At 33.9% G+C, this 25,277-nt stretch overlaps 1 protein-coding gene across 1 annotated transcript in view; it reads left to right on the top strand.

Moving 5' to 3' along the window:
• Positions 1-25,277, top strand: part of LOC150095268 (uncharacterized) — a 302,954-nt gene that overhangs the window by 191,741 nt on the left and 85,936 nt on the right. The window contains exons 14-15 of the mRNA XM_090410345.1: positions 8,082-8,360; positions 13,360-13,508. Of these exons, the coding sequence (XP_090266471.1) occupies positions 8,082-8,360; positions 13,360-13,508 (428 nt within the window). The remainder of the gene's footprint in view (positions 1-8,081; positions 8,361-13,359; positions 13,509-25,277) is intronic.

The raw sequence follows: 25,277 nt of genomic DNA, 5'->3' as shown, positions 1-25,277 counted from the left end.
GTAAATTGCTGAAAGAAATAGTGAACGGTCTAAGCAGTGGGCTACCTGTTGTCTAGAGGTTGTACACACTCGTCAAGTCCATTTTATTCCTTATGAATGTTTTCCTAATACAATGAACAATGTATGGTCCATTGGGCCAATATTTTCACCACTAATGACCAAGAGAGCATCACTGATGTCTATTGTGTTTTTTCTGCACTGTGAATATTAATCTAGCCTCATGCTCATTCTTTTCTAAAAGAGGGAATATTTCATACAAGTCAGATAACAAGTATGTTACTTGAGTATATGTTTCCCTTGGGCTAGAGTAATTGACTTTAAAAAAAAAAGATGCATAAAGAAGGACAAATTCCAACATATTTATATTAGTGGGAAAAATGATCTAAAACTGGAATTATTTAAAATATTACAGGAGGATTTTTTTTGCCATTTATATTAAATACCAAATGAATAGTTAAAAAAGGGCAATTTTATTAATCCATTTGTAAACTATGATTAGTCCAGATTTGTTGATGACAATCCATTGTCAGCATAATATCAGCTGATTGGATTCTAAGTAGATTATGTGCTACACATGATTGTTGATTTGTTAATTTATGGGCTCACTTTGTTATACATCAGAAATGATTATACAACAGTGATGTGTGTAATGTTTTTTAAAAAAAGCTTAGAAATGATACCTGAGAAATTAATGACAATTCACTGCTTGTAGATATGTGAATATTTCGAGAAATAACAGCAGGAATGTTATAGTAGTAGCGAGGGGAAAAACAGTATTAACTGTTCCTTGAATAACATCACAGTCATCATCAAATTCCTGATATATACCCTCAAGGGGTGTACAGGATCATATGATGGTACCACATGAAAAAGTTACATCATTGGTAACTTCCTATCAACAATTTTCCTCCAAATTAATCTGATATCTTTCAAGATTCCATTATTAACAGAACTTATATTTCTATCTTCTAAGGCACTTCTTAACGTATCAATCCACTTAGATCTCTTGGTCTTCTGGCTTTTTCCTATAATCCTGGCAAAGAACACTTGTTTCAATAATGTTTCCTCTCCCATTCTGTTTAAGTGACCATGCCATCTAGGATTAACTTTGCTAAAACATTCCTCAGTACTAACAATGTCAAGTTCTTTTGTAATATTCTCATTTTTAATGATATTGCCATTGACACCTTGTGTTTTCATTTAAGGTGACCAATGGTGTACCACAAGGATCAGTGCTTTGTTCAGTGTTATTCAATCTGTACATTAATGATATTGGGAAGGATTTGACAAGCGACTTACAGCTATTTCCTGATGATGCAAAAATATGTAGGGTAATCAGAAATGCCGCTGATATGCAGTACTTGTAGGATGATTTGAATAGGCTGGAATTGGGGATGTAGGGAAATGGATGTCAGTAAATATAAAGTCATTCACTTCAGCATGATTAGATATCCAGTGTATTATTATATTGGTGGGATTATGCTAGAAGACACTGATGAGGCTAGGGATCTTGGAGTGTTAATAGATAGGAAGTTCAGGGGTCATGTAGCAAAGATTGCAAATACAACTCGAAAGATAATCAAAATGCTGAAATGAACATTCACATGTAAAGATAAGGATGTCATTTTGCTTCTTTACAAGGCCATGATAAGACCTAACTTGGACTAGTCTGTGCACTGGTCTCCTGGTTTCTGTTGTGATTCTGATATATTGGAGAGAGAGAGAGTGTGCAAAGGAGTGTGTTAAAAATGATATCAGGATTATGGAATACTGATTATGAAGACAGATTGAGAATTTGTAGACTGCAAACAGGAGAAAAAGGGGGTGATATGATTGAGACTTACAACCTCTGAAAGGGTCATACAGGATTTCATTTGATGGAATTTTTCAATTTATGGAGGGTGCAGAAAGGACAAGAGGACATCCTTGGAAGCTGAGAATGAATGCTGCTAAGAAGGGAGTAAGGGCTAGATTTTTCTGTCATAGAGTGATGCATGATTGGAATGGATTGCCATTGGATGTTGTGAGTGCAAGCAGCATGAATGAATTCGAGAATAAGTATGATAGCTGGTGTGTGTAGTATGTGGTCTCGCTCGATGAATCCCTGACTCCCTGGAGGTCTGTCTCTTAATAATAATCTTTATCAAGATAGTCTCCAGTCTTTGATCAAGCGTTTATTTCAAATCCTTCCCAATGATGCTGAGTTACAAATAAAGATGTATAAGATAAAATTGGTTTGTATACAAAGTTTAATATTTTGACAAATTTGTCTCTTATTTCATATAAATTTATTCGATTGATATCCTGCCTTACCGGTTTTGCTATTGAGAGGCAGTGTAAATCGGATGGCGAGATATCAGAGATTCTTGCTTGAAGTTGTGCAAAAGAAAATTTCTTTTGCCTATTTTCATATTTAATTTGCCATCTTCACTAAAAATTGTGCCTAAATAACTGAAATGTTTTACTGAATGGTGAACCAATAGAACTGTATTCTATTGGTTCACCATTCAGAATACAGTTCACGTTTTCAACGTTTCTGTTAATTTTCATTGTCTTTGTCTTTTTATTGTTGAATTTCATACCAAAATTTTTACAGCAGTTATTTATCTTGGTCAGGAAATTCTACAGACTTGTATGGGATTTACTTAGAAGGATAAGATCACCTACACAAAGAGCTGAGATTAATATCTCTAATTTTGATATCAGGTTTAATACTACTTTCCTTCAAAATGTGATCTACATAGATTACAATTGACAGTGAAGATAATGTACAACTTTGTCTCACACATGATTTAACATTAGACCATCTTCTTGTACCTCTTTCATTCTAACTGCTGTTACAATTCAAACATTGACAAAGTATTGCTGGATATGATATGCCTTTCTTTCGATGTTACACAGTGATCAGTATTCATTAATTTCCTGACATTTTGACTTTTGTATTAAGACCATCATATGGAACACACACACACACAGAGAGAGAGAGAGAGAAATTACATTACAATTCAAGCAGTTTGCCAAAGTGACAATGATTTGATCAACTTATTCTACTGGTGTGAAAGCTTTTGAGCAATGTGCTTGACATTTCTTCAATTTAAAACCCAAAGTCTGGCTTGGGTACATTGACAGTGTTTCCATTATCTGGCCACATGACTGCATGACTTAGTCACTTTCCTCATCCACCTGAACAAACAACACAAATGCATACAATTCACAACTGAAAGCCATAACACGCTTTATTTTTTTGATACATTTGTCACGTCTTCTTTCCAGTAGTCTTGTCTTTCCTTCTTTGTTTATCTTAAGCCTGCACACATATACAATATATACAGAAACTCTTTCCACCATCCACCACAAGAAGTAGGTGTCATTTATTCCAATCATTTCCTAAAAAAGAGCTATAGCAAAATTACTAATTACTAACAGCAAAATTCTTCACAAGTACTGGATTACATTAAAACTATTACTTTGATGGACCTGTGTTTCACTCAGGATTTCTCCATGAGTGCAGGTCACAGAGATGCCTCCAATGATCTCGACCTTGAACCTCTCTTCCATGTATATCCATAGATTTCACTAGTGGATCTTCCCATCTTGTAGGTGGTTTTCCTGTTTTCTCTTTATTCTTGGTTGCCAGTTGAGTATTCTATATGTCCATCTGTTATCCCTGAGTCTGGCTATGTGACCTGCCCATCTCATCTTGCTTTCATATACTGCAGTTACCACATCTTTTATGCCTGATCTCTTTCTTAGTTCCATGTTTCTAACATGTTCCATTTTGCTGATTTACAAATCCTACTATAAATTCTGAGAGCCTCTTCTTCTTTTCTTGTCATGTTCATGTTTCTATCCATATGTGAGTGATGGAAGAAGGTGAATATTAAATAGTTTTGCCTTCACAGAGATGTCAAGATTTGGATCAGTAAGTGTTTCTTTTAGTCTGTTGAATGATGGCCATGCAGCTTTTTTTTCTTTTTGCTTGTTCTTCAGATAAATCATTATTAATTTTTATTGTTTGTCCTAAGTAATTGTAGGAGTCAACTTGTTCTATAGGGATGTTATTAATACGTAGGTTACTGTCACTTGTGTAGATGTTTTTGATCCATTTTGTTTTTTCTAGATTTATTTCTAAGCCTATCTTACTGCTGTTTGTGTATATTTTTTTCACCCATTTCTTCTAGGTCTTTTGGGTTGTGGGATATCAGTACTAGATCATCGGAACATAAGGATTTGTAGTTTTTCACCATCTATGCTTATTCCTCCATTTAGGTCCTTTTTTTTTTTTCAGAATGTATTCTAAAGTGTTGGTAAATAGATTGGGGGAGATCACATCGCCTTGGCAGACCCCCTTTCTTTATATTTATAGTTTTGAGCAGAATAAAATTGAATTTCATATTGAAAAGAAGAGTGTGTAAGAAAGTTTTAAAACAAATCAAAATTGAGCAGCTTTCAGAGGGGAACTGCAGACTCAAATATCATTCATGAAAAATTGAAAGAGTTTCAGTTTTTCAAAGAGTTTGAAAACAAGAAGAAAGTCTTGGAGATCCAGTGGCAAATCCTGAAGAATACATTATTGATTCAGTCAGAGAGGCATGAGGAAGGTTGTTTGTAATAATAGACAAATCAGAACTCCATGGTAGATTCAGGAAGTTAAAGATGCAGTAAGGAAAAGAACAAAGCATATTGAAAGTTTCTGGCAAGTAAGTCCACTTGTATTTTTAGAGAATATAGAGAATAAGGTAAGAAAGCAAAGCACTATGTAAAACTAGATGAACAAAAGTCATGGGAATAATTTGGTAAGAACATAGAAAATAAATATCAAGAGGGTGGCAAAATATTCTGGAGGCTATTGAAGAAGTTTAGAAATGGAGGAAAGGGTACTGTAAAGAAATTAGGAAGATCAAGGTGACATGAAAACTAAAGATATTCTAGATATCTAGAGTAATTACTTTTGAAGATTGCTAAATGAAACAAACAGTATCAGCACAGTGGTAGAAATCTATTGTATGTTATCTAATCTTAATTCCAACAGGAATGCAGTCAGGAATACATATCCATACTTGAAATAGGAAAAGCCACCAAAAACCTAAAATGTGGAAAGGCAACTAGAGTAGATAAAATGTGACTAGGAATATTAAATTATGGAGGTATAAAAGTTTTACAGCATACGTCAGAAGATGATTGAAGCAGAGCTTTCATAGTACCTATCAATAAGAAGGGAAAAAAAACTGAATATGAGAATTATAGAAATATTTTCTCTACCTAGTGTTCTTGGTAAGATTTAAGTAGGTATACTTGCGAAACAGCTAAGAAAAATTGTAGAAGGGAAGCTTGGTGAAGATCAAGCAAGGTTCAGGCCAAATAGAGGTGGTCAAGATCAGACTTTTTACTTTAAGACAAATAGTTGAGAAATCTTGGAATTATAAAATAGAGTTTGTATTTAAGTTTTGTTGATATCTGGAAAAGGTATATTATTATTATTATTATTTGACATCCATACTGGTTACTTCTCTTGGAAGACACCTTATATAAACAGAAGGTATACCCATGAGTTCTTCCCTTATTAGTAATAACTCAATTACCCCTTCTCTGGCCAGTTTCTGTATGGAGCATTTTCTAAAACACCCTCTTGATAGTGCCATTCTCATTGGCTAAGATATATTGATGATGTGTTCTCTGTTTAACCACATGGATCATACATATTACTCTTTCCTCCTCCTGCTCAACAGCCAGCACTCCAGAATCCAGTTTATTATGGAAAAAGAAAATAACAATAGCCTGCCTTTTCTAGATACTTTAATCACATCCACTCAGTGGCACCCTTGCTTTCTCAGTTTACAGAAAAGCCACTCACACAGGCAGACATATTACAACCCCTCCCACACCAACAATATGGTGTCATCAAAATGTTTTTCCTTTACAGCTGAATTCTCCTTTATTTGCCAAATCTTTCTATCCAATGGTTACAGCTAAAAAAGGACAAAAAATTAGCTGTTCTTCCTTCTATCTTCTCGCATCCCTCATAACGTACAGATTACAATAATGCTATTACTGTTACTGTATGGAATAGTAATGCTATTACTATAGCATTACTATTTAATTGTGCAGAAGAAATGGTGCACAGCAGTTTGTAGATGTATAGAGTGGATTTGATGGAGGAAAGGACTTGTATATGGCTGAAAAACTGCAATTTGAATGGTTTAGAAGTTAGATTTTAGTGAGGGTAGAATTACACATTACTCAATGAGAGGGTAGAATTACCAGTGGGATAATAACAAGTAAAGTATTGGGGAATGCAGTTGAACACAGGTTCAGTCATTCCTGGAAATGATCATGCACTGCCAAATGCCATTTCAGAAGTTTCACCATGTCCTTGCAGGACCAAATGGATATTGAAATGCATGTATACAAATGCCAGAGTATCAGACATAAGGGAGAGAAGTTTCTGGTAAGGTTGACGTGGCCAAAAATTATAGGCATCGGTGAGATCTGGTTGACAGACAATGATATAGTTACAGATATAGAATGTAAAGGGTATTTGTATTTTCACTGAGGATAGATGGAATAGGACAGCAGGTGGAGTATTATTGATGATAGCTGAGGAACTTCAACCAGCAAAAGGTCTGGGGAAAAGTGCTTTATTTGAGATTGTGTGGTGTGAAATACAGGCCAATAGGACAAAATGTACTGATGATTGCTGCTATAGAACAGGGTCATTCACAGGAAGATGTGAATGCAGGCTAAGCAATTATTGTGGGGAACTTTAACTATGGGAACATAGATTGGAAGAAGGAAAGGGATGGCCATGGCAAGTTGGAATTTATATATTTGCTACGGGATAATTACTTGAAAAAACGATGTCATTGGTTTGACAGTCCTGGATTTGGTATTAGCATTAGAAGATGAATCCATAATCAAGGTAGATACTCTGCCTCCAATCAGGGAAAGTGACCATGCAGTTTTGTTCTGGTAAACATGGGAAAATTTTTGTCAAGAAAAGATTTATGTTCAACTATAAGCTATTAACCCACAGACTTAGGAGACAGCTTGGAATATTGCCATGGCTTAAGAAGAAGCTACAAGGAAAGAATGTCAGTAGTGCATGGGAAATTGTCAGGAATTGTTTGAAAGGAGATTCTTGTTCCATTGTATAAGGCTTTGATTAGGCCACACATGGACTATTGTGTCCATACTCGGTCACCTGGTTTCAGAAGGATGAAGAGATGTTGGAAAGGGTCCAGAGGCGACTAACTAAGGTAGTTTCTAACCTCTGGAATGTTGAGTATGAGGAAAGATTGAGAAGATGCAACTGGTAGAGTCTGGTGGATAGGAGGAAGAGGGGGGGGGATATGATAGAGACCTATTAGTTAGTAAGGGGTTGTTATAGGATCAATGCTGGAGAGGTTGTACAGAAAATAGTGGGAGATCAGGGGAGAACCAGAGGTCATCCCTGGAAACTGTATAAAGAGGATGTGAGTAAGGGAGTGAGAAACAAACTAAATATAGGATTCCCAGCAATTATTTGGTTTCTAATATCCTGGAAGACTCCCCAACCACCTTTCACTTGAATCACAGCCAACAAACTGGCCTGTGGTTCATGTCTCGTTAATGTCATTGTGCATAATTACAGTTTAGTAATTTAAATATACAAACTAAATATAGGATTCCCAGTAATTATTTAGTTTCTAATATATCCTGAAAGACTCCCCAACCACATTTCAGTTGAATCACAGTCAACAAACTGTGGCCTAATATAATATAATAGAATTATTTTATTAGCATTAATCGAAATATAATAATAGAATAGCTGATTTTGTGTGCATGTGTGATTTTTTTTTTTTAAATATTCTTCACATGTTCAAGACCATCTGAAAAAATTCAGCTTAATTCATATGTATGGTCTGATTTAATGTGTCTTTAATATTAGTCTGTTAGTAGTTATTGTAAACAATGTTAGGATAATTTTAGAAAAATATTAGCTTTAACAAAATTCACATTTAGTAAAACCTTTCATTTTAGCCATGAAATTTAAAACAGTTTGTTCTTGCGTATTTTACATCTAGATCTTTTCTTTCTCATAGCATCCTCCCAGCCTAATTCAAGTCATAAAGTCAGTATTAATTCTGAATGTAGTTCTGTTGGATTTAGTTTGAAGTCTGCTGGGGAACTTATAACTGGTGGTAGTGTAATGGATATTCTTGGCAATTCTCAAAACAAAAATAATATTCCCTCTCATAATTCTAAAGAAAAAATTACTGTTGACCTTGAATCTGAAAGTAGCAGTGATGCTTCATTGTCTTCAGAGCAGCCAGAAACAAAAGAATCTGAAAAGGATAATGAAAAGGCAAAACCTTTATCAAGTAGGTGATTATTTATATATTTAAAAATAGGTAAAGCTTTTATGACAACATTGTAGTGTGTTGATATGCTATTAAAATGTCAAAAATAAATAAATAATTACAGCTTTCTTCCCTGAGTGAAATTTATAATTTCTTGATTTCTATTATCATCAAATTCTTAATATGTGCCTTCAGTGGGTGTAATTGTTATAGTAACAAGATAATGATAGTATTAAAACAAAAAGTTATCCTATTATTAACTTCTAGTCAACAATTTTCCTCCAAGATAATATCAGAATCTTGACAGATAACAGATTAATCTGTTATTTGTGAAAAAGACCTGCCAACTGGCAAAGAGAACTTGTTTTGCTAATCTTTCCTCTCCCATTCTGTTTGTGACCATACCACCTAAGATTAGTTTGGTTTAACATATTCTTGAATGTTAACAATGGAATGTTCTTTCCTAATACCCTCATTTTTAATGTGATACAGCCATTGATGCCATCTGTTCACTCCACTAATCTTTCTCAGACCTATCAGAGGTCTCCAGTCTTTGATCAAGTGTTATTTCTAACCTACTTCTCAGATCCATAAGTTAAGATTGGTTTGAACACAGTCTTATATTATATACATCTAATTTAGTGTTTTGGCTAATTTCTTTCTTATTTCATATAAATTTATTCAGCTGACTTCATCTCATACCAGCTTTATAATTCTGTTGTCTATTTCCATATTTAATTTACCATCTTCACTAAAAAATTGTGCCTAAATAGCTGAAATTTTTTTTTACAGTTCAGATGTGAACTGTAGACTAAAATACACAAATATTATTCAAGAAAAAATGAAAGAGTTTGACAGCAGGAACCAAACTTTGGAGATTCAGTGGCAAGCCCTGAAGAAAACACTGATTGATTCAGCCATAGAGGCATGTGGTGAGGTTGTCTGCAAGGATAGAAAAATCAGAACTCCCTGGTGGATATGGAGTTCTGAATGGTGGACATGGAGGGCAGTGAAGGAAAAAAAGAAAGCATATCAAAAGTTCTTGACAAATAAGTCAGCTTGTGCTCTTAGAGAATACAGAGACAAATGTAAGAAAGCTAAATACTGTGTAAAACTAGCTATACAAAAGTCATGGGAGGACTTTGGCAAGAACATAGAAATTAAATATCAAGAAGGTTTCAAGATATTCAGGAGGTTGTTGAAGAAGCTCAGAAATGGAGGAAAATGTGCTGTAAAGGAATTAGAGATGATAAAGGTGACATGAAAACAGGAGAGAAAGATATCCTTGAAGTATGGAGTAATTACTTTGAAAAACTTCTAAATGAAACAAGCAGTGATGACAGCATGGTGATCAAAAACACTGACCAGGCATGCAATCAGGAACACATATCCATACTTGAAGTAGAAAAAGCCGTCAAAAGTCTGAAATGTGGAAAGGCAGCTGGAGTAGATGATATTCGACCAGAAATGCTCAAGTATGGAGGTATAAAAGTTTTACAGTGGCTACACTGCATAGTTCAGAATGCCTGGACAGAGGGACGAATTCCTGATGATTGGTGTAGAGCTCTCATAGTACCCATATATAAAAAGAGAAATAAAACTGAATGTGAGAATTACAGAGGTATTACCCTACTGAGTGTTCCTGTAAGGTTTATGCAAGTATACTTCAGAAACGGTTGAGAAGAATTGTTGAAGAAAATTTTGGTGAAGAACAAGCTGGATTCAGGCTAAATAGAGGCTGTCAAGATGAGATCTTCACTTTGCGACAGATAGTTGAAAAATCATGGGAATATAACAAAGATCTGTATTTAAATTTTATCGATCTGGAAAAGGCATATGACAAGGTGCCAAGAGAGAAGCTATTCAGTATGCTACAGTTATATGGTGTCGATGGGGCATTATATCAAGCAATACTTAGTCTCTATTTGAGTTATAAGTCAGCAGTTAGAATTGAAGGAAGTACAAGAAGATAGTTTAATGGTAAATCTGATGTGAGACAAGGATGTACATTATCCCCTCTGTTATTCATTATCTATATGGATCACATTATGAAGGAAAGTGTTATTAAACATGATATCAAAATTGGAGATGTTAATGTCAGCTCTTTGCTTTATGCGGACGATGTTATACTTCTAAATAAATCCGCTGCAAGATTCCCTGACTAAGTTGAATAACTGTTGTAATAGATATGGTATGAAGGTCAGCAATAAAAAGTCAAAGACAATGAAAATAGGTAGAATCGTTGAAAATGTTTTTGAAAATCGTTGAAAATCGTTCTTGAAACAGAGAACCTGTGGAACAAGTAAAACATTTCAGCTACTTGGGCACGATTTTTAATGAAGATGGTAAATTAAATATGGAAATAGACAACAGAATCAACAAAGCTGGTATGGTAGGAAGTCAATTGCAATAATTCATGTGGAATAGGAGAGAAATTAGTTGGAATACTAAATTAGCTGTATACAAGACAGTGTTCAAACCAGTTTTAACTTATGGATCTGAGAGATTGGTTATAAGTAAAACACTTGACCAAAGACTAGAGACCGCAGATATGATGGTCCTGAGAAAGATTAGAGGCATGAACAAATGGCATCATTAGCAATATCATATTAAAAACGAGGATATTAGGAAAGAACTTGACATTGTCAGCATCCAGGAATGCGTTAGCAGAGCTAATCTCAGGTGGTATAGTCACTTAAACAGAATGGGTGAGGAAATATTAGCCAAACAAGTGTTCTCTGCTAGGTTGGCAGGAAAACGACCCAGAGGAAGACCAAGATATAGGTGGATTGATACGGTACAAAGTGCCTTAGACGATAGAAATATAAGATCTGATAATGTTGGAGTCTTGACAAGTAACAGACTGATTTGGAGGAAAATTGTAGGTAGGAAGTTAGTAATGGTGTAAAATTTTCATGTAGTGCTATCGTATTCTGTACACTCCTTGAGGATACATAGCAGGAATTTGATGATGATGATTATAACAGGAATTATATATTTTTGAAGAGAAAATATATATAACATTTTGGCATGTTTGACTGGTTTATGGTATCTGTATTGATGCCGCTTGCTTTTGATCAGATGACTGCTCCCTTCCTTTTGATCAGATGACTGCTCCCTTTTTGAAGAGAATGTATGAACAGTATTGTGTTGATGGCAAATTTACACATTAGTCCAATGGCAGGCAATGGGCTAATTTTATATTTATAGTTTAACTAAGCTCAAGAGGTATTCTACATACTGTATTCTCATCATAGTGTTTATACTTTCCTACAAACTACGTGTATATATGGTTCTCAATCACTTGCTCTTGCAACATATGAAAATCACAATGGTCATTATTACTTAATGATGGCATTGTAAATGGTCATTACTATTGCTTTTCAGACATTTGTTTGCGAATGTAGAAAATTAAAAAGAAAAAAAAACATTATAAATTCTGAGTGGAGCTTGTTATAGTTACATGCCTAATAATGTTTATCCTTCATGAATCTTAAGAATTGTCTCAGTATGTTTAGGGTGGTTTCAGAATGTGCGCACGCACACAGGACACTGAATTCCTGCAGTCGTTAGATTTCTGGGTGGGGGGGGGGGGCGTTCCATGTTGCAAACATCTTGTTCCATCACATACTGAGATGCTCATTTGGATTGAGATCAGTGACAAATGTGTATATGGAAGGGGTTGGTCCATTAAGATAAAGTTGTTATATTTCTGTAACCATTCCTGGATGATATCTGCCCTATGATTTCATGGCAGTTTTATTTTTTGTTGTTGTTGTTGTCCTTGTTCATGACAATAGAATCAATGGTCAGCATGAATGGATGTACTTCTTTGCCGACAATATTAAGATTAATTGTGCACCAGAATATCATGCATTAATGTAATCGGGTATTCTGAATATGTGTTATTGCTGACATACCCTGGCTCTTCCAGTTACATGGATTCTTTATCACTCCTTTCTGGTCCTTGTCAGGAAGAATCCTACTCCTTATATATATATATATATAATGTGTTTGTTATGCAGCTGCTTTTTTTTTTTTGTGTAGTTTCTGGTTTTACCCTGCAGCCATTTCTGATTTTTTACATAAATTAGCTATTTTTGGCTGTGTGGCCTCATCTTATTTCTTTTTATCATACCATTCTCGTAATACTCATGTCAGTGACTTCCAAGATTGATCTGTCTAGTTCTCACTATCGTCCAATTTTCAAAATCAGTGCGGTCACAAATTTGCTCATTATTACACACAGTATGTATGTTCATTTCTGCATGATAATGGTAAACCAGGCAATCTGACAGCTATATATGGCTATTATTTGTCACACTGTTGACTGTTTTCACATATTGTAAGTTGTATGTTGCTGATGAATTGTGATTAGCACAGAGATGTCTGTAATTTCCAAGATACCATTGACCTGTTTGGTTCCCACATCATTCAGTTTTCGAAATCAGTGTGGTCACAACCTTTGCTCATTACAAACAGTATGCATGTTTATTTTTATATGGTAATGGTAAAGCAGGCAATCTGACACCTGTATTTAGCTATTGTAAGTTGTATATTGCTGATGAATTGTGATTAGCATGGAGATGTCTGTAATGTTTTGGTACAGTGTCTGTGTAACTTTTATTTATGGTCATTTTTAATGAGATTACAAATGTGGTTACTTGTTGGGTTGAAGTGATATTTTATTGTCATTTGGGCAGACTGCCACCTCTGCTGACTGGAAAGGAAGTACAAATCTGGACTTAAAATAATTACTAATATGCATGCATGATAAATAAACATCCTGTAGAGTGTTACTTAGTTTAGTTCTGCATGTGGAATTGATAATAGTCTTTGTTTTTATTGTTTTCATCATTTCAAGAAGGTTTTGAATTACGTAATAACTGAGGCTAGTTAAGCCTTAATTTAGATTTTGGTTTTACTGTTGGAATATTTGAATATACTTGTAAAAACTACTTGGCAGTGTAATAGATAACTTAATTGTGTTTTTTTTTTCTTTTTTTTTTTTTTCCCTCAGACTTTGGCTTTGGAGATAGATTTAAACCACCAGTTGGAAGCTGGTCTTGTCCCACGTGTATGATAAATAATAAAGCTGAATGTGCAAAATGTATTGCATGTGAGACCATAAAACCTGGTGGTCAGTCTTCAGCCTCAGAGGATAATAAGGTAATTTATATATACATATATATGTAGGTATGTATGTTTTGATATTTGATTTTAAAATGATGTCAACACCAGTATAATCAGAAACTGAGAGAAATCATTTAGCCATTTCGTCAGTAATATAATGGAATTAATCTATTTATTACAAAAACATTGGCTTATCCATTAATGGTCAAATGGGCAATGGATGCTGATTGGAAACCTTTACATATCCAAGAATGTGGAGAATTGACAAGACCTACCATATATTTTTGCCTATAATAATGTGATCCACGTATAATGCGAACTAGAAATTTTGTTTGAAAACTAGTTCTAAAATGCCACGTCCATGTATAATGCGATCTGTTAATCTTGTTCCATAACATTATAAATAATACAATACGAATTAACAAAAGAAATATTTATTTTAAAACAAAATGTCAAAATCCTTTAAATTCTTCATCTTTTGAGTCATCAAACATTTCATTTATAAATTCATCTGTAGGGATTGCTTCATCAGTGTAGCAGTTGTCATCATCATCTTCATACTCTCCATTTTGTTGTGCGTCATCCTCACTTTCGTATATGACATGATCTTTGGATCCATCCATTGAATTACTTATTCCACATTTAAGAAATGAGCGTTGAATCATTTCAGATAGTATCGAATCCCATGCTTCTTTAACCCAGCTGGTGACTAGGGTGATCTCAGGCTTCTGAAAATTCCTACCCTTTGTCATCTTCACCAAACCAGATGACATCCATTCTCTCCATTTTTCACATAAGTGATCTTTAAATGGCTTATTCAAGCTGACATCAAGCGGCTGCAAAATGGAAGTTAGACCACCCAGTATGACTGCTAGGTCTGTACGTAGCCACTGTGCTTTTTCTTTGCTTGCCTCAGTTAAATGCGCCTGGAACATATCCCAGAATAGCATACTTTGTATTGACGTAACAAGCTACCTGGACATATGTTCCATACTTGATCCAGCCACAGTTGTACACCTTCATCCATCCATCCAACCTTTCTGGTTGGCACGAACAGTTACACCTGGTGGAAATTTCATATGCTTCGAAATTTTCTTCCTTTTAAATATTACTGTCGGCTTTAATTTGGTTCCGTCTGACATGCATGCTAGAACAACGGTAAAATGTGTTTTTTCATGTCCTGTTGTTTTTATGAAGACACCTTTTTCATTAACTGAGTTGACTGTTCGATTCCCAGGCATCCCAATTTGGGAAAGTTCATATCTGTGACACTTCCGTAATTTTATGATAAATTTATGGAAGGACTGCACTTTTTCTTCAAGCTGCTTTGGTAACTTCTGCACAATTTTTGTTCGGTGTCATAATGTTAATGCTTTGTGTTCCATAAATCAACATGTTGCACCACCCAGGCGAAGCAAGAAAAGATGAAATACCTGGTGTGTCCTTGAATTTGCCATTCTTGAGTTGTAGAGCTCGAAAACGAATTGCATTTCTTGTTACTACAATGCCATCTTGTTGTTGCGTCAAAATCCATTCATTTAGCTCTTCTTCGAGTTCTGGAAAGGATGCTACAACTCCACGATGGGCATGTTTCGTTTTGGGGATTTTTTCAAGACTGTCTTTTTGCTTATGCCAAAGTCTAATATTACTCTCTGCTACACCAAATTCTCTCATAGCAACACTGTTATTATGTTCTTCTGCAAACTGCACGACATGCAATTTAAAAGATGAAGTTTATGTTTCTGTTGGCTCATTTTCAGGCTAGGTTTGTTTAACGAATAATATTTAAAATGAACTGTGGTTAAAACGATATACCTAACTGTGCTCTATCATTAGCACTACTTACATTACTGGCTTTATGCGCAGATACGATGCGCATTCGGTCGCTGAATGCGAGTGGATCAAGTAGATTTGGTTGCATAGGCATTAGGTAGTATATATCGTGTGTGCAAGTCAATAAGATGTTATATTTTTTAGGATCCGCATATATGCGAACAACTAACTTTAAGTAGTATTTTTTACCATAAATTTTTCGCATTATATGTGATAATATACGGTAATTCAATGTTTCATCCTCTTGAGGTGTTAATGTACTGTGCTAGTAGGAATATTAATTACTTGGATACTAAATGAATGAGTGTGTGCTGACAGTGACAGCAGCCAACCGTATTGCATTCCATATTTTCTGAAACCAAACACACACTATATTATTATTACAGCAGAATGAAAATTTGCTAGCTAGCATTGCATGGTTAAACAATACTCCTTGTTTTTGTCAGGCATGTAGTATGAACATCAGTAGTACTGAAGAATAAGCAGGTTACTGAGCTGAAGAAGATTTAAACCAGATGAAATCCTTTTAAATCATAACTGACATGATTTATTTGGGCAGTGTGGATCAGGAAGAGTAGCAGTGGTTGCAGCATTGTATACTGAACATGAAACTATTCCTTGATTGATGGGCATTCATTTGCAGAATGATATGGGAAAATTGGACAGTGCGTTTTATTTGTGCTTCTACCACCATCAGTAATTTGAACTTAAAAAAGCAGATCTTACTTTGAGGTATTTGTTGGGGGGGAAAAAAAGGGTTATTTTTTGGAAGCATAAATCAAATAGGAAATTAATTGAAGATTTACATTCTGAGGATATTTGGAAAAAATAGTAGAAGTATGGATTTCACTCCAGGCATGATCTGGTCATTCATAACATGTTTCAGCACAATGATGTGCATAAATACATTGGAGAGAACAAAATGTGGGAAGTAATTCTTATTAATTGCATTACTGTTTATAGTTATATCTTCCAGCTGGTTCAGAATACAATAGGTTACAGAAGATTTGTAAAAGAAGTGGCCACTCTCTAGCTCTAAACAGGCTGAATATGAGTATTATGCTGGTAAGGCCAGTTTATTAGAGAATTTGAAAAGGGTTGAATTGTTTGAAGATGTAAACTGCAGATATTATTGGGGAAGGAGGAGATTGAAAACAAAAAACTAAGAGACCAGTGGAAAAAAAATTGGATGAAAACATTAGTATAGCTGAGGAAATGTGTTGAAGTTGTCTTACAATACTAAAAATTATACATTCTGTAATGAACTCAAGAAGGACAAAAGAAGCAGAAGGTATTACAGTTCAGAAACATACAGAAACTTTCTGCCTAGGAAGTCAGTATATGTATTTAGAGAATACAGAAAAAAGAAGAAAAAAATGTAGGAAAACTGCATAAAAACAGCTAAACAAAAGTAATAGGAAGAAACTATCAAGATATAGTTAAAAAAAAAAAAAAAGACTTGGAGAGAAAAGCAACTCAGAAGCAATCATACTCCTTATTTAAAAAATTATGGGAACAACTACTGTGTTATAGTAAAACTTCAGTTTTATATAAACCAAAATAAGAAGTCAACGTTGACCTTCACATCAAAGTTATCATCTGGAGTATACACATATATAAGAACAAATAAGTTGTGTTACAATCTACATGGTATTCTAAAGTCGCAGTAATTTCGTCAACCATTAAAACTACTGGTCTGACCTCTGGTGCAAAAAAAAAAAAAAAAAAAAACTCTTACTACATCAAAGCTAGAGTCCTGTTATCTATTTGGTTACAAATCATTAAGAGATATATTAATACATATATATATATTGCTAGAGAGCAAGAGCATCTCACAGTGACCAATAAGAGTTGAAAGTATTGCTTAGAGTCATAAAGTTAGGGTGTGCTGGAAAATGTGAAAAACTTAAGTGGGCTGAATGTGTGTGCCATCCAAATTCTTGAGATTTTTATGCCACCATTATTGTTAAGATTAGGATGGTTGATCAAAATCTCACCGGCTTCTTTAAATTTACATTCATACCGGATTTTTGTATGACATAAAGAACAGGTACTTTTCTAATCAACTTGGTGTAGTGTTAAGAACATGATCTATGAGGCCTGCTTTACCAAAATTGTTAAATTTAATGGGTTTTTTTTTTTTATTATTATTATTTTTTTTTATGGATAGGAATTGTGCATCCAGTTTCACCAATACAAAATAAGTTACAGGTGCAATGGATATGGTATACCCCAGAGTGGGCGGGGATCATTGGAGGAGTTGAATATATTTTTTTTATAGGTGGTTTAAAAGTAGCATTAAGATTCTAATGGTATCGAATTCCATTTATTTTATCTGATAACCTTTTAATATGGAAAGACCAAACAATTCAATAAAAGGAAAAAACTGAAGATATGGGATGATACAATCAAAGAAATAATCAAAAAGAAAAAAAGAAGCCTATCATAAATGGTTAAGCAGTAAAAGATTAGAAGCTGAAATAGAATATAAAAGAATAAGAGCCATAACTAAAAGAGAAGTCAGAAAAAGACATAGAGAATCATGGAAAAAATTTGTTTCTAATTCAGAACATGATTTATATAAAATAAGACCCAATGTATATAAGATTTTGAAACACTTAAATACAGATACTAAAGAAAACATAAAATAAACACTGAATTGAAATTAGAAGAATTTCTATACAGAATTGTGGACGGATAAATATTTTAAAAAAAAGATAACTGGTAAACTTAATTAAAATAAAAAGGAAATAACAAAAGAAGAATTAGAAATCAGCCTGAAAGATACAAGAAATGGAAAATCACCTGAGAAGATAAGCTAGGTTCAGAACTATATAAATATGCAGGAACAAGGTTCATAGAAAGACTCCTATTATTTTTAAATAAAATTATTCAACTGGTAACCCCCAAATAGAATGGAAAAAAAGCAATTGTGATTCCTATCTTTAAAAAAGGTAGTAGAGATGACCCTAAAAACTATAGAGGTATAAGTATACTAAATTCCTGTTACAAAATATATAGCAGAATTCTAAATAACAAACTAATAAAATGTTCTGAAAATTTTATTTTAGTACAGAATGGATTTAGAAAAGGACAATCATGTATAGACCCAGCCTTTTGCCTAAAATTAATCATAGATATAAGAAGAGAATACAATTTAGAAACACATATTTCATTTATTGACTTTGAAAAAGCATTTGACAAAGTTAAAAGAAGCATTTTATTCAACATATTAAAAGAAAGACAAATACAAAATAATATCCTAAAAGCTATTATAAGTATATATGAAAATAATCAGATACAAATAAGATTAAATCATGAGCTATATACAAGAGAGATAAACCAAGGAGTCTGACAGGGATGTCCCCTCTCAGCAACTCTTTTTAATATTTACCTAAATGAAATAATAATAAAATGGAATAAAATTTTCCATCAAGGTATGAAACTTTCTCCTACTGTGAACTTCACAGTTGGAGAAAGTTATCTTCAGAACAAATTCTGATGATAACTTACAGAAAGCTATTTTAAATCTAAATGAGATATGATAATATCAACAGAAAAATCAAAAAACTATGGCCTTTGAAGGACAAGATATAGTAAGAACTAAAATAGTAATAGATAACAAGATTTTAGAACAGGTGAATTCATTTAACTACCTAGGATGTATGATCACATATGAAAATGAAAAAGATATAAACCTAAAAATTGCAAAATACTTGAAAATGGCAGGTGTAATGAACTCTATATTTAAACCAAACCTAGTTCAAAAACAAACCAGACTAAAAGTATACAATACATTAGCCCTACCAGTCCTAATGTATGGAAGTGAAATCTGGACAATAAAATAAAAAGATAAACAAAGATTAATAACAGTTGAAATGAAGTTTATGAGAAAAAATGCAAAGTATACTCTGTTTGATCACAAAAGAAACGAAGAAATTATGCAAGAATTAAACCAGGAATCAGTAATATAAACAAATTAAAAAATATAAACATAAATGTTTATATTTTTCAGAACTGCTGTCTGCACAGTTGCAAAAAAAGAACCCTCTCAGTGGAATAGACTACAAGCAGCTATCATAATATCTGCTAAAAACCATCATCAGTAAACAAGAAGAAAGAAAGAAAAAACCATGAATAACTCAAGAGGTAATCAACCTTATTGATAAAAGAAGAACATGGAAAAGAGGAGCAAATGAAGAAGAAAGGTTAAGATATAAAATTTTGGATAAAAGAATCAAACAGTTATGTAAAAGATTGAAATAAAACTGGATAAATAGGCAGTGCACTGAGATAGAAGAATTACAAAATAGGAACAAAACCAGAGAAGCAATCCTGAAAGTGAAAGAACTTAATGGAAAAGCAAAACGTACACAGTCAAGGACAAAGATAGAAATGTACTCATTGATAAGGAAAAGAAGATAAATGGAAGATGGGTGGATTACTTATTAGACCTCTATGATGATGATGATAATGGTAATATGTTAGATGATTCACGACACCTTAAGTTAAACGTAACAACAGATACCACTCTACCCATCAGGAAGAAAGGAGGTAGAACGCCCATCAAGAATCTTCCTAATAATAAATCCCTCGATATTCCGGCTGAGCTGTTGAAAGCTTTGACTGGCAATAATAACTATTTAGTGGAATCCATTCAGGACATCTATAAAACAATACAATTACCTGAAGTTTTTACAACATCTATCTGCATACCAATTCCAAAGAAGCATAATGCACAAAATATAGAACTGTGAGCCTGATATCCCATGCATCTAAAATTATTTTAACCGTTGTTAACAAATAAATTGAAAGAGCCATAAGCGGTGAATTGAGTGAACAACAAAAAGGCTTCAGAAGAGGAATGGAAACCATTAATGCTATCCTGGAACTAAAAATAGTAATAGAAAGATCAATTGAAAGAAATATGAAGCATTTACATATGCTTCATAGACTTTCAGAAGGCTTTTGACTGATAAAACATAATAAAATGTTCAATATATTAGATAAATTAGACATAGACGATCATGTACTTAAGATTATAAAAATGATTTATACCAAACAGAAAATGCAGTTGTTTAACAATGAGACTTCTGTAGTGAAAATAAAAAGAGGAGTTAGAAAAGGTTGTATCATTTCACCAAATCTATTTAATATCTATAGTGAGACAGTGATGAAAAAGATTGAAAAACAAAAAATAGGAATTAGTATCAATGGTATAAAATACAACAATCTTAGATATGCTGATGATACCATTCTAATAGCAGAAAACAGAAACAAATTAATCAAATTACTGCAGCTACTAATTGAAGAAGGTAAAGAATTCGGATTAGATATAAACGCAAAAAATTTATGAAAATCTCAAAAGAAAGCAGATCCGAGCCAGAAATATTCATAAACAATATGAAAATTGAACATACAACAGAATACAAATATTTAGGCACCTACTTTACTGCAGATGGAAAGCAAGATAAAGAAATAAAAATAAGAACAGCCATATCTAAACATGCATTCTGGAAAAATAAAGATCTGCTCAGAAGTTCTGTGAGTATCGAGACAAAGAAAAGAATGATAAGAACATTAGTGTGGCCAAATTTCACATATGGAAGTGAGACCTGGATATTCAAGAAGAGAGTAAGGCAACAGATAATGGCCTTTGAAATGTGGTGCTATAGGAGATCTCTGAAAATCCCATGGACAGAACATGTGACAAATACGGATGTCCTACAGAGAATGAGAACACAGAGATCTTTATTACAGGAAATGATCTAGAGAAAGATGAGATTGACAGGACATGTAGAGAGGTTCAGCAGGACAGAGGATACTAACCGTTTTAGATAAGGAAAAATTATGGGAAGAGGATCAAGAGGCAAAAAACGAAGGACATGGCTTGAAGATATAAGATCATGGACAGGATCACATGGCTATGCAGAAACAAAAAGGAAAGCCACCAACAGAGAGAACTGGAAGGACATGGTCCCTCTCACTGAGGAAGCTACATGAAGAAGAAACATAAATGGCTGGAACATGTTCAAAGAATGAAAACAGAAAGAAAACCGTCCTCTTAAAAGATTCAATGATACTTCTAAGGCTTGAACTAGGCGCTTAAATCCTTGATAGGCACGTTGATGATGACCTTTTAATATGTGGGATTGCTATGGTTTTACTGCAATCTGTATTATATGCATTTTTTGATTAAGTTTTATTAAGAGGTTTATTGATGGTATTTTAGCTATAGCCATTATTAACAATAATGGTGGCATAAAAATTCCAAGTACATTTGTGATTTGGATGGCACACATTCAGTCCACTTAAATTTTTCAAGATTTCCAGCAAACAAACCCTTACTTTATAACTCCAAGCAGTAATTTCAGTTCTTATTGGCCACCGCCATCTGTACTGTTCTAGTTTATGTGAGATAATAAGCTAGAGAGCATGTTGCTTTCTAGCTTATTGGAAGTTTTCCCCCAATTGGTTAGACTATAATAAATTTTGTTTAATCCTTTATCCAAGTGTAAGCAAACAAAGTTTGTGCCTGAAGTATCCTCAGGACTGAGGCAACTCGTGGTAAAGGTGGACCAAGTGCTCATCCTTGTCCTAGTATCTCCCATAATGCAAAGCACATCTCCTTGCGGACATCCATTTATGTTTATATTTTTTCTATTACTGATTCCTGGTTTAATTCTTCCATAATTTCTTTTGTGATCAAACAGAGTATACTTTGCAGTTTTTTCATAAACTTCATTTCAGCTGTTATTAATATTTGTCCTTTATTGAGGTAGCATCAGTGGGAGCCAGACTCAGAGGTGGTGATACTAAGGTGGAAGCATTGGAGAAGTCATATTTACCTATACGAGTTGCCAAAAGGTGTCTCACCTTATTATTAAATTACTCTGGATTTAGAGAAAGATGTTGTAAGTTTTTTTCCACTTGGTTAGACTATAATAAATTTAGTTTAATCCTTTATCCAAGTGTAAGCAAACAAAGTTTGCACTTGAAGTATCTTCAGGACTGAGGGAACTCATGGTAAAGGTGGACCAAGCTCTCATCTCTCCTTGTCTTAGTATCTCCAATGTGCTTTGCATTATGGGAGATACTAAGACAAGGAGTCATGAGAGCTTGGTCTACCATTAAAACTATAACAAATACTGTTGTAACAAACTTTGCAACAGATTGTTGAAAATAAATGAAACAAACTAAAAGAAATTAAGTATAACAAAAAACCTGCTAACCATCCATTCAAAAAAGAAGCTATTTCTAGAGAGTTTGTATGAGTTCACTATAATGAGAGTCACTAATTCACTGTTGTGTATAATCCATTTTGATTACAATCCATTATGAAGAAAATTAGCATTAAGCAATTCTACTGGCTGTGTCACATTTACAAGTTGATTAAAATGTAGATGTGAAGTATATGATAAAGTTGAAAAAACCTGAATAACTAGTGCAAGTCATTGCTTTTCTCCTCTGTGAGGTAGTATGATAATCCTTCACATTTAAGGTAACATGAAACTGGATTAACTTGTGTTTATACTGCATCTCAGAACAAGAGCTACTGAATCCAAAAAACGAATAGTCCCTCCAGTATGCATACTAGCTCTAATTTTAAATAGACGTTATTAGGCCAAATACGTAAAATGTATGTTTATGTTTGTAGTCCTTTTATCATAAAATTATAGTTTGTTAATGGCAGGACAAAAGAGAAACTTCTAATATGCTGTAATATTTTTTATTTTATTTTTTTAATTATTGAAAAATAAATGGCTACCAGTAGTATAGGAAATGGTTGTAATCATTTCTTCTTCTCCCATAGTCCTAAATGAACCATTGGGTCATTCATGGCTGGTAGGTGATACTCTTTGCTAGCCTCCTCCAGTCGTCTCGGTCTCTTGTTCTTGATGTCAGTTGAGAAAGGGAGGAATTTGTCCATTTTTTGATGTTATCAGTCCATTTTAATCGAGGTCGGCCCCTAACCCTTGTTCCTGGAACGATTCCTTCTAGGGTTTGCTTTGGAATGCCATTAGCCCCTCCACATGTCCAAACCATTTCATCTGTCTTCTTCTGATGACTGTCAGAATATTTTCCCTCATTGTAATCATTTACTTAACATAAATATCATATCTGCCTGGGAAAGCAAATCAGAATCATTTTGTTATTTTTTTCTCTGATTATGCTTCGCTGAGCATGTATTTCTGTTCTCAAAGAAATAACTTTATTCGGATATTATTTACTTACTAGCATTTTATAATTGCACATGTCCAAGTTTTAAAAAAGTTCACTGTTCTAAATTAAGTTTTTTTTTTAGTCATAATTTTATTTTATAGAAAACTAAGTCAGAATATGAAGTTGTTTGTACAAGCTAAAGATTTTATGTGCTCATCATCATCAAATTCCTGCCATGTACCCTCAAGGAGTATACAGGATATGATAGTACTATATGAAAATTTACATCATTACTAACTTCCTATCTACAATTTTCCTCCAAATCAGTCTGTTACTTGTCAAGACTCCAACATTATCAGATCTTATATTTCTCTATTGTCTAAGGCACTTTTTACCATATCAATCCACCTATATCTTGGTCTTCCTCTGAGTCTTTTTCTGCCAACCTGGCAGAAAACACTTGTTTAGCTAATCTTTCCTCGCAAATTCTGTTTAAGTGACCATACCACCTGAGATTAGCTCTGCTGACGCATTCCTGGATGCTGACAATGTCAAGTTCTTTCCTAATATCCTCGTTTTTTAATATGATATTGCCGTTGATCCATCTGTTCACACCCCAATCTTTCTCAGGACTCTCATATCTGCGGTCTCTAGTCTTTGGTCAAGTGTTTTACTTCTGACCCAGCTCTCAGATCCATAAGTTACAATTGGTTTGAACACTGTCTTGTATACAGCAAATGAATGTTTTGAATAATTTCTCTCTTATTCCATATAAATTTATTCAGTTGACTTCCTACCATACCAGCTTTGTTGATTCTGTTGCCTATTTCCATATTTAATTTACCATCTTCACAAAAAATCGTACCTAAGTAGCTGAATTGTTTTACTTATTCTATAGGTTCTCCATTCACAATGCAGCTGATATTTTCAATGCTTCTGCCTATTTTTATTATCTTTGTTTTATTGCTGACCTTCATACCATATCTATCACAACAGTTATTCAATTAAGTCAGCAAATCTTGCAGACTTGTAGCAGATTTATTTAGAAGTATAACATCATCTGCATAAAGCAAGGAGCTGATATTAACATCTCCAATTTTGATATCATGTTTAATACCACTTTCCTTCATAATATGATCCATATAGATAATGAATAACAGAGGGGATAACGTACATCCTTGTCTGATACCAGATTTAACATTAAACCATCTTCCTGTACTTCCTTCAATTCTAACTGCTGACTTACAAGTCAAATAAAGACTAAGTATTTCTTGATATAATGCCCCATTGACACCATATAACTGTAGCATATTGAATAGCTTCTCTCTTGGCACATTGTCATATGCCTTTTCTAGATCTACAAAACTTAAGTACAGATCTTTGTTATATTCCCATGACTTTTCAACTATTTGCATAAAGTGAATATCTGATCCTGACAGCCTCTATTTGGCCTGAATCCAGCTTGTTCCTCACGAAGCTTCTCTTCCACAATCCTTCTCACCCGTTTCTACCAAGTATACTGGCATAAATCTTACCAGGAACACTCAGTAGGGAAATACCTCTGTAATTCTCACAATCAGTTTTATTTCCCTTTTTATATATGGGTACTATGAGGGCTCTGTTCCAGTCATCTGGAATTTGTCTATCCAGGCCCTCTGAATTATGCAGTGTAGTCACTGTAAAACTTTTATACCTCCATACTTGAGCATTTCTGGTCTAATATCATCTACTCCAGCTGCCTTTCCACATATCAGACTTTCGATGGCTTTTTCTACTTCAAGTATGGAATGTATTCCTGATTTGCATGCC

The sequence above is a fragment of the Typopeltis vanoorti genome, chromosome 20 (assembly GCF_054136105.1).
Source record: "Typopeltis vanoorti isolate ZY-2024b chromosome 20, IOZ_Tvanoo_1.0, whole genome shotgun sequence".
NCBI classification, from domain to species: domain Eukaryota; kingdom Metazoa; phylum Arthropoda; class Arachnida; order Uropygi; family Thelyphonidae; genus Typopeltis; species Typopeltis vanoorti.
Note: the sequence above shows the minus strand (reverse complement) of the source record. Positions and strands in the feature narration are given on the sequence as shown.